The 11,260-nt window shown below is 43.9% G+C and overlaps 2 protein-coding genes across 4 annotated transcripts in view; one reads left to right on the top strand and one right to left on the bottom strand.

Moving 5' to 3' along the window:
- sertad4 (SERTA domain containing 4) overlaps positions 1-1,649 on the top strand; it is a 10,279-nt gene extending 8,630 nt beyond the window's left edge. For all 3 annotated transcript variants that reach the window (XM_017463752.3, XM_017463754.3, XM_053679249.1), the window contains one exon: positions 1-1,649. This exon is cut by the window's left edge and continues 1,798 nt beyond it. The gene's annotated coding sequence lies outside the window, so the exon portion shown is untranslated.
- A 1,704-nt stretch (positions 1,650-3,353) lies between these two features.
- On the bottom strand, positions 3,354-8,490 carry LOC108263195 (uncharacterized). Its single transcript, XM_047154460.2, has 4 exons — positions 7,467-8,490; positions 7,217-7,332; positions 4,566-6,476; positions 3,354-4,422 (listed from the first exon to the last, which is right to left on the bottom strand). The coding sequence occupies exons 3-4, from the start codon at positions 4,580-4,582 to the stop codon at positions 3,678-3,680; spliced, it is 762 nt and encodes a 253-aa protein (XP_047010416.1). The 5' UTR covers positions 4,583-6,476; positions 7,217-7,332; positions 7,467-8,490; the 3' UTR covers positions 3,354-3,677.
- Between the last annotated feature and the right edge of the window lie 2,770 nt (positions 8,491-11,260).

Below are 11,260 nucleotides of genomic sequence, written 5' to 3'. Positions count from 1 at the left end.
GTTACATAAGCTAGCCAGTCATATTTGCTTGCTTGCTAGCATCTCAGCTTACAGACAAACCAAGTACAACTTTAGCTTTTGCCTGAAATCAGCCACGTGGTTACAGGAAGTTCAGACCATATAACGTAGACGTCATAATTGTTTACCGGAAAGAAATTGGTATTTTTAAAAAATAAGTTTTTGGTCATTGGAAATGTTAGCTTGCTTGTCTTTAAACGAAGCTAGCTAGAGATACAGTGATGGGGTTTCATTGGAAAAAACAAAACAAAAGATGAACAGCTAGCTAGCTTGGAAATAAAATTTAAAAAATGAGGTGTTCAAAAATGCAGAATGAAACCTAGCATTAACGCTAGCTAGCTAGCTAAGTGCTGCGAGAGAGCAGTGTTTAGCTAGCTAGAAAATATTACAGTCCACTCGCTGCTTTCTTTCACGCTGATGGGGAATTTTTACGGTTAAAAACGTGTATCTGGAGAACGGAGAGAGGGGGGGGAGAGGATTACAGGATTATACAATATCATGTATATTTTATATATATAAAATAACGCCCCAGCAGCTGGAAGTTCTATTCGGTACCCGTCATTTGGCACATTATTCTAAAAACGTATGCTTGAAGTAAGAATATCGTATCGGTTAATATGATCTTAACATTTTCTCACGGTTTACAATTTTATCATGAGTATGTACGTTTTTAAAAACGGTTATGTTTACACTGACCAGCTTCTTTCTTTTTTTAATCCATAAAATAACTCTTGACATGATCTCTTAACCTCTCCAGCAAATTAGTTAAAGTCTGACAGCTTAGCCAGTCGCTAGTCTTACTCATCTGCTAGCTAACGACATCCGCACCGCAGCTGACCGACTGTTTAGCTAACCGACGCTCGTTAGCGAGTTACATCGGCGCAGTCGGGTTGTGATATGTTAGCTAGCTAGTTATATTCACTCGCTAGGTGTGTTCTCGGCGTCAAGGCAAACAAAGCACAACTTTATTTTTTTGACTGTTAGCTCTTGTAGCAAAGAACGAGCTGGCTAAGAACGGTAGCGAGCTCACATCTGTGAACAGATGAAGTTATTTTGATTCAAATTGAAACTTGAAGTTCAATTAAGATTTGATTCAACTTGAAATGAGTTGTTGGGGTTTTTTTTTTAAAAATCCCTTAAAATAATATTGTGTTCAAAGTTAAAGTGAGAGAAAATCCCTAAGTGAAGAGGAAAATTATTCCTTAAAATATCCCTTGCTGAGTAAGTTTGTAAACATTTCCGAGAAAGATGTAAAAATCCGCCCTGTACAGCTCCAGGATCAGTCACAACCGGGATAAATATTAATATTCAATATTCAAATAAAAATAAACAACTCTATCCAGGCAGAGAATTTAAAAGACGGTAATAAAATACGATGAACAGTAAACGGTACGTATTTTCCCGACGCCCTCACAGACCTGACGCGTGTACCGGTGTGTTTTTAACTTTTATTCAATTAATGTATCGAATTTTTAAAGTAAATCTGTCTCTTTGTATAGTTAAAAAAAAAAACAACTTTTTTTTCTTTTTTTTTCTTTTTCTTTTTTTAAAGTTTTGATGTGCTTTTTCGGTGTAATGTTTAAAAACAATAAAATAATAATAATAAAAACAATTCCATACAGTTAAATGTATTTTTATTTGACATGTTTTCTTTATTTCCCCACACGGAACACACATTTTATGCGAACGAGCCATTCGTCGAACATCTTTGGTCACAAATCCGTTAAATCGGCCGCCGCAGACCACGTCGTATAAACCAATCGGGTCTCACGAATTTGAATGATTCATTTTTCCCTGGTGAAATTCGTCGGGGGTCTGCGTCCGTTTTGTTTTTGTCGCTGCGCTGTTTCCTGATTTACTGATTTGTTTGTGTGCAGAGCAGACGAGCGTCACGACACCGTCAACACTAATACACATTAATGTCCATTACACACACGCACGCACACACACACACTCCCTTCTCACTCTCATCCATCAACACTCATCTTTAGAGGCTCCTGGTTGCCATGGAAACTGGCCTTTTGTCACTAATGGTGAGACTTACAGCACCTTCAGTGCTTTTATTATATATTTTATGTGTGCTGTTCACACACACACACACACACACACACACACACACGCACTGACAGTAGACATGCATAAATATATGTTGAGCCTAGATAGATAGATGGATAGATAGAGATGGATAGATACATCGATAGATAGAGAGATAGAATTCTCTTCTGAATAAGGTGTTTACATGTAACGGATTTCTGATTAAAACAGGCATGTTCCAGGGACGGGAATCAGAATTCCGGGAATCCCAATATTGTCTAAATCTAGTGGTAGATAGATGTGCAGGGTTTTTTCCTGAAGGTCTGTTAAAGAGGCCGATCAGGTTATTTTTCAGGAGACTCGTTCAGTAATGGATTACTGGTCCCTGACCATTAGAGGGCGCTTTGTGGGGGCGGGTACGGGCGGGCACGGGCGGTCAGAGTTCCCTACATTGGTTCGTTGGTGTGTAGAGAGGTGAGGAGGAGGTTCCTGTGTCGGTTCCTGCCCATGGGCCCAGGATTTACTAATCCATCCATGATAAAGTGACTCATTAGTTGGTCTTGGTTGGAGAATAAAACTGGCTTAAAATTCATTTTCAATCAAATGTATGAAACTGTGTCCGAGACCTTAAACAGTCTGACACTGAAAGTGTGACCTACACTTACCCTTATACGGTCCCTCAGGGTTCCGCCGATGCCGAAATTAACGCAATTTCAGTTTTTCAAAATTTCCACAGATTTTCTGCAGAGTCGGGTCGAGGCGCGTTCGGCCGGAGCGCTCTCCCATTCACGTGCGTCGGACACGGGTGCGGCTAAAAGGTCTCGTTGACCAACAAACATCGCCGAAAGAGCGCGCAGAGCTATCTCGTGCGAGCGCGATCTCGGCAGTTCGAGTAGTTGTCCGTTTAAAAAAAAAAAAAAAGGCTCCGCAGGTTGCATCACAAATTTTGAAAAAAGCCGCAGCAAAATCACGCGTTTTTGATTTTTTGAAAAAAAAAACGCTGTGAAATCCCGAACGGACCGATTTATATCCCGCGATTGTGATTTTAATTCAGTTTCTGTTATTCTTTGTTTTATTGTCTCTTTTTTTTTTTCTATGAACGATAACGTTTTATTTGCAGTGATGAAACTTCACCTTTAAATTGAGGACGTGCGTACACACACACACACACACACACACACACACACACACACACACACACACACACACACACACACACCATCATTCCATGACCTGCAAGTTCAAAAAAGGAAATTTAATCCGACCGGTGAATGAGGAAAGAGAAATATAAGACAGCTGGGTGAAATCAAAGGGTTTATTCAGATTTGAAAGGAGGGTTGTAGGTGTATAATATACTGTATAACGAGATATAAACACATACACTTGCTCGACATCAGAGACACGAGATTAGAGGACATGAAACCTGTGTATTTATGATGTAAGAAAACACTAGGAGTTGCATGGTCTAGACAAAGACATCAAAGACATTGTGATTATATATATATATATATATATATATATATATATATATATATATATATATAAACATGGAACAGTGGATGAAGATGCAGATGATATTTGGGAAATTTGCATAAATGTGCAGTTTGTTGGACACGTGTCAGGGACTACAGCTTCAGTTTGGGCGGATAAATGGAGACTTTGGAATACTCATCACATATCACAATGTACTGCTGAGTGCATGGACTCTCTGAAAGGATTTCTGCCATTTCTTTATTTCCCTGTAAAATGAACCTGCAGTTAGATTCGGGATACTCGGATGTGTTGAGATATTTCTCGATCAGAAAATCGAGACACGCGATCAAGTGGCGGTTCGTTTTCTCCTTCTGCATCCAGCACTTCCTTTCCAGCAATCCCTCCGCCGTTATATACCGCAGCTTAAACTGGCACTTGGTTTCGATCGTCTTGATCTCGTCCGGTACGCCTCTGATGGTGAAGGTGATGGAGAACCTGTTGCACGTGATCTTTAACGCCTGATGTTTGGACCCCACCACGTCTTTGGCTTCTGTAAAACAGGATCTCATCTGGTTCTGGCAGGAGTGCACGCTGAAATAGATGCTCTTGACGTCCGCGTCCACGACCGCGTCGCCGTCGCAGTAGACGCAGCAATCGATGCGAGTTTTACCGTCCTCGGCCGACACGGTGTAAATCACGCCGCCGACTTTGCCGATTTTCAGACACTGACATTCACTTTTGACCTGCAGGGTCATGGCTTCGTCGAGAGGGTTGTGTCTAAACATGCGCTCGGAAATATCCAGGTTGGAGAGGAGGACGTTGTCCTTGCATGCCTTCTCCTTCAGCTTCTGTTTCACTGACAGTATGCCTTGCGTGTCAGGATGCACATCAAAGGTTCTAGAAAAGCAGAAACATCATGGCATCGTTTGGGAACGGTGTAAATGAGAGAGGTTTTACACCGTCCCGATACAGGCCGGAAAACTTTAAAACAACAGGTATGACGCACAACGAAAAACATGCCATGAGGAAATAACCCTTACTCTGGTGCTCCAGACATCGTGTAGAGGAGCGACAGAGCTCTTCGAGTTCCTTCACACAAAGCTGTAGAAAATAAAAAGCACAGAAACACTGATCAGTGCAGCACTCAGGGTCCATCGACTAAACCCTGTCGTGGTTCCGTGAATAGACGTGTTCGTGTCCCTCAGCGTAAGGGCCGGATATCCTCTCTTTCGGTTTCATTTCCTGCACAGCAGAACCGCCCGGACGTTCTTAAAGGTACACGATCACAATAATACCCAGACTTTCTGTTCTGCTCTCGTCTGCTCGGTCCTCTCCGTCTTTCCTCCGTTCTGCTCGTCTCTCTGTTCTGTACTTTATGGTTCTCTGTTCTGGTCTGTCCTGAACATTCCCTGCGTCTCTGCTCTGCTCTGTACTGTTCTGTACTGTACTGTTCTGTACTGTACTGTTCTGCGTTCTTCTGCGCTTCTCTTTTATTCTCTGGTCCTGTTCTGCCTTTCTTCTCTTCTCTGTACTGTTTTCTTTTTCTGCTGGAAGAAAAGACACTTTGTGTTAAGTGATTGATTTATTTTGCTCGTACAAAAGAAAACATCATCGAGTCTCAGGGTAAAAACCGTTTCGTCAGCACTGAACATGGAAATGTCTTTACAAGTCTTCTGATGGGTTTGTTGTTGTTGTTGTTGTTGTTGTTTTTTTGTTTTTTACAGAATGTCTACTGCTTCTCATAAACAAGAGTTTATAAAGTTACAGGTGATTGTACAAATAGAATTGTTATGCAATGCATGTAGAAAGATGAAAGTAATTTTATATGAAGTACTGCATCTGCGTCATATAACAACATCTAGTAGCATAAGGTCGGTATCCTGGCTCTTCTCTAGCCCCGCCCATCTTTCACGCCCTCTGCTCGGCGGGACATGTCTCCGTTCTCCAAGGCTCCGTTCCCAGTGCGCTTCAGTGGTGTTCTGGTGAGACTCGGTGGCGTAGCGCACTCATCTCCTCGATCAGTTGCGTGTCGGAGGAGGAAGTTTCCCAAAAGCGTCGTAAAGGTAAGATCGTCTCAACTAGGAGAGAGAGAGTGTTCGGCGTGACGCTCGCTCTACCGTTTGACCGTGACCTTTGCACTACGACGCTTTCGTGAATCTGGAGTCTGTTTGGGGTCGCAGAATCTACCTGTGTCCGTGTTTGTGTTTCCTCGCCACAACTGCCGGTTATTGAATCTATCTATCTATCTATCCATCTATCCATCCGTCCACCCGAGTGTCCTCCTGGCCCCTCGACCTTCACTCGTACTCCCACAGCTCCATGTCCTGAACCCTGTGGCTGTGAGCTCGATTCTGTCCGTCGGTGAAGACGAAGTGCTGCGTGCTGTGGTATCCGTCGCGTCCGCAGACGAGCTCCACCAGCTCTCCGTCACTCTGGATGAGGACGCGGATGTTTTCCTCCTGAAACTGACTGTAGTTGATCAGCAGGTGCTGGAAACAAGCCAGCAGGCCTTCCTTCATCTCGCCGCTTCTCTCCAGACGTGTTTTGGTCTCCAGGAGCTTCTCCAGGTTCAGCGTTTTGCTGAAGCACACTCGTCGGCGAGGGCAGACGAAAAGGCTGCGCTGAGGCTGCTGGGTAGTGTAAGTAATCTGAAGCTCACCGCACACGATCCTCAGCTCCAGCTGGCTCTGAGACGACGGATCCGACCGTTCTGACCCACACGGACCACGTACAGCAGGACGGGGTTTCCTGCAGTGAACCGAACCAGCTGCCTCTCTCCTTCAAAGGTGAGAGAGACGTCACGGCGTTTCGAGGCAGGGAATTTCTCCAGCGTCTGGATCGCAAAATCCAAGCAGGTCTTCATGTTGGAATCCAGAAAGCCTTCTTGGCGCAGTTTCACCTTCGCTGAGAGGAACGTGTCCAAATCCAAACACGGCACGGTGAAGTTTTTTCTAAAAAAAAAGAGAGAGAGAGAACAGCGACATAACTGTGTCGTATAAACCGGTGAGAATCCGCTCGTCTCCTGCTGCTGATGCCTTGGAGCTGTGATGAAGGTTAATGATATTTAACGTAAACACATTCATCCACCACGTGGTCCTCGCTTTCTGTCTCCTAAACACACCTTTTATTTTTCAGAAACAATAACAAGGACGCTTTCTTTTCACCCAGCCGCCATGACCTACGAGCTGAACACACCCCGGGAGCGCAAAATCACGTAAAAGTGAAGTCCTTTTAGTGAAAAATGTCAGAATCGCATCCATCACGACGGCTGAGACGGCTAACCGTCGTCCAGACGCTGTTTTCAAATACTTATTTTTTTTTTAAACGAGTTAAAAGCAGTATACTGTACTTCATTTTCAAACACTAGCCAGACTTTCCTGTAACACAACAGTTCTCAAAAGTCTTGCATCTTCGGAAATTTCCATGTGAATACATAAAAAGTCACATTCAAATGTCAGGCGAACATGTGTACGTATCTCTTTCATCGAACCGTTAGCATCAGCATGCTCACGCTTTCCAGCTTTATTAAACTAGTGACGTCTGGATCAAACCCTTTTGAATTCGGTTCCTTCAGACTGTAATCAACACGCAGTTAAACAGCTCTCGCATCATTTTCTGACAGCTTCAGGCTCTGTTAGGATCAGCGTTAGTTCTACTGAGAGGAAGGAAATACAAGGAAATGGGCTCTTACATCTCACTCATGATGGAGATCGACGACGTTTTGCCGAGCAGCGATGCACTCCTGAGCCCCAGATCTTTACTCCCCGATGAAGACACGGACGTCGCCATGACACGGAGGTGACGCTCCTGATCGGAGGATATGAGGAGAAGACACGGCGTGAGCACATCGCTGTCTGGTGCAGACTCGACAGCTCTGTTTAAATCAATAAATAGGATAGAATTCATCTAATAACGTAGTGAAGGTCACCCGAACGGCTCACCTGTGTGCCGTGGCGTCTCCTCCTTTCTCTCGTCGGTGTGTGAATCAGCGGCGTTTTAAAAACACACACACACACACACACACACACATGTGTGAGTTTGTTTCTCAGAATCCCCGAGTCATCATGCAGGTGTGTGTTTATAATCATCACTTTACCGTCAACGGTCCACACACACCAACACACCAACACACCTACTTTTACGCAGTTGGGCAGATTTGAGACGTCGCTGAGAGGAATACGAGATATTTAAACACCTCACAAAATCAGCAAACTAAGCACAAGGGTTGTTCCCTAAAGCAGGGGTTCCCAAACTTTCCCAGGGCGAGGCCCCCCAAATGGCATTACCATTTGACCGAGGCCGCCCTTTTGCAAGGTGTCTTTAAAACACATTAAAAATACAGACTTCTGAATATATCCCCCTTTTTTTATTAAAGATTACATCTTACATCTTTACATTACATTACTTTAGGAATTGTGTGTGTGTGTGTGTGTGTGTGTGTGCGTGCGTGTGGTTGTCTCAGAGTGAGAAAGAGAAAACATACTTTTATTTATTTTTCACACCAAATGATTGCGGCCCCCCCGAGCGCCCCCTGGCGGCCCCGACTTTGAAAACCACTGCCCTAAAGCATAGAACTCTGTGTATATTGCATCACAGTGCAATTATTATTATTAATATTATGATTATTATTTGTATGTATGTGCAACGCTAGTACATGAGTGATATGAAATACAGTTTGTAATGTTTTTACACCATTGTCGCAGAATTTTATTTTCCCTTTGGGAAGTCGCACAAGAAGTCATGTTCTACATCTGTAACACGGACGGCGCGGAAGCCCGCCCCTTCGCCTGACGCGGTTGTCGGTAGCCCCGCCCCTTGTCGCGTGTAGCTCTTCCGGGAGGCGGGACCAAACGCTGTGGCCAGAAAACGAATCTCACCAGGAGAAGACTGGTCAGGGTTGAGTTTTCTGCTCATCTCACGCCTTCAGCTCGTTCTGACAAGTAAGTGCATCCATCCTCAACTTCTTCTAAAGCATCAGTCTCACTTTTACAGCTGCAAAAACATGTCACTGTTGTTCTGCAGGAAGGAACAAACAGGACTCGTCCTCATGGCCTTTGTGTGAGTACTGTTTAATATCCAAATCAGGGCACACAGACTTTATCCAGACTCAGCAAAACACTCATTTCTGAGGGGTTTCTCACCAAATCTGCATCGTTCCACTGTCCCCAGGTTACACGATCACTCCGGCTGTGGCCTTGTCCCAGGATGTTTCTGACAGCTTACTTCATGCTTCATCAAACACAAAAATGAGGACGCGTAACGTGCTCAACACACGCATCGCTGTTTTAATGAATTCTTTTGTAAAAGTGGAGCATCGAGTGATACGCTTAACGTTTTGCCGCAAAATTCTAGATCCTAGACACCGAACCCTCTGTTGTGTTTGTTTCTACATGAGATTATTTCTGTCGCTGGATGGCAAAACTTCACAACACCAGTCCCTCTGTGCGTAATATAAAGTTGTCTCCCGCGTCAGGTTTCTGTTGAAACGACACGTTTTACTGCGTAGTTATACAGCGCTTTTGTGTTTTGTGGATTGGTCAGAAGGCGTTGATTCATTTCCTGTAACAGCAGCTCTGACGGTAGCGCAGCTGCAAATGCAGATTCGGCATGTAAATGTAACTGTAAATATATCAAAGGTACGATGTCATTCGTTAGAAAATGTTATATACACACACTCTGGATGTGATATTATAGGAAACTAATCGGCTTCACGGCGTTTACAGGAAGTCTGATTAGCGTTCACGCATCACGCCTCCCCGTCATTGATCATTTTCCTCTAACGGCACATCTTGTCAGCATGTTTTCTATTCTTATTCCTGTTATTTTTCTGGAACGTCTGGAATGTCGAACGTTAATCGGTGTCCACACTTGCAAATGTTTTCAGCCGAGACCTGTGTTTTGTTTAAGAGATGAATATATATAGAGTGCCCTCCGTTAATATTGCCACCCTCGGTAAATACCTCGCAGTGTGAAGGGTCTGGAGAGGTTCTGTACGGAGGAACGCTCTCAGATCCCTCGCCGCGTATTCTCCGACCTCATCAGGCGTCATAGGAGAAGACTCGGCGCTGTTATCTTGGCAGAGGGAGGCAGCACATAGTATTGACAATTGAATAATTGAAATAATTGTTGCACACCTATATTTAAGAAAGTTTCAAAATGTTTGCAGTTGTTTGATCTCTATGAGAGCAGCGTATTTATTCTTGTGAACCTTTTTAAACAAAAGATGCTCATATTTACCAAGGGTGCCAATATTATCGGAGGGCGCTGTAAAAAGCACACAGGAAACAAATCTAACGCGGGTGTCATTATTTCTGTATTCACTACAGAAAGGAGTTCTTTTTCCCCTCCCTGGAAACTAAATATCTCCTAGAGACGAAAGTGGAACTGAGCCAGCTGGGTGTTCTTGAACCTGAACTCAAACGCAATCTGCTGTTTGCTATTTCAGCGATGGACACGTTGCCGCTCATGCTGAAGAAAAGCGCAGGACTTCTGGTCGAAGGCAGTCAGATTCTGATCAGCATCACAGCGGGTAACCCCAGTCTGCATTGCGTCGTGTTTCAGGACCACGAAGGCATCAGACTTCACCAGACAATAAAACCGAACAGAGAGTTGCGTCTCGACGACTTCCATAAGGCTTTTTTCCACGGCCACGACTGTCCTCATGATACACCATGTTGGGAACAGGCTATGAATATCAGATCCGTCAGCAGTAGACAATTAGAACTAAATATTGTCTGCAAAGAGCTGAGAGTAACCTTCTCCGACCCTGCTCCCGTAGAGGCCATTGTGGTGCCGACATCTAAGAATATTGCACAAATCTGATTTAGAAAAATATATATATATAGATATATATTAATATATATTAATTTCCTCTTTCCTGTTCAAACCTGTGACGCCATCTGCTGGAATCTGCCTCTGAAAGATGAGTGCGCACTTTGAGTGTTGTAGGACGTTTGTTTGTTTATATTATCCGAAGGTCCCTGTTTCTCCCTGCACAGCGGTCTTCCCTTATTTCTACTGCTTGTCTTCTACAGAAACATTACACACGACCATTAAGCCTAATGTTTTCAATGTTTTATTGCCAGTTTTCTAACCGTTTATAATCAAAGCCCACTTGTAGTGGAAATATGTCTGTTCAGTAGAATGAGTATAATACTAATACTGTTACTCTGCTAAAATAAAGATTCTCATTATGTAATCAGTCTTGAGCTCAGGATCAGTCCAGGGGTCCTGGAACACAGACTTTCCACTGCACCTTTTTCATCTGTACACTGAATTAGGAATTGAGGAACAGTTCACCTCAGCAATAACAAGTTCAACATGGAAAGGAAGTCAACGAGCCCGATTTGTCCGCTACAGCCATTGACATCGGACGGAAGTGGCTGCTTGTGTTCTAATCCCGCAGGTGACCGGACATGATTGTAAATATAGTACGCGTGTGTGGAGACGTCTGAGCGATGGGCTCACACGACACAGCTGGGAGAGTGCTGATTACTGAGAGTGTGCACCTTGCTCAGTGGTGAGTTCATCTGTGCTTTGTTTTCAAGAGCAAATACACGGCGTCAGTGTGAGTGAGCCAGGTTAACAGTGAGTGATCTGCCTTGGCCAATGAAAGCTTGCGGTTATTGCTTCACCTGAGCTGCAATCAGGTGACAGTACAGCTGTGCAGAGCTGATGCTCATACTTTAACATTTCTGACAGGCATTCTGAGTGATTTTTCAACACTTCAGATGGT

The sequence above is a fragment of the Ictalurus punctatus genome, chromosome 3 (assembly GCF_001660625.3).
Source record: "Ictalurus punctatus breed USDA103 chromosome 3, Coco_2.0, whole genome shotgun sequence".
Classification (NCBI taxonomy): Eukaryota; Metazoa; Chordata; class Actinopteri; order Siluriformes; family Ictaluridae; genus Ictalurus; species Ictalurus punctatus.
The sequence above is the reverse complement of the archived record's forward strand: the minus strand, read 5'-3'. Positions and strand labels throughout refer to the sequence as shown.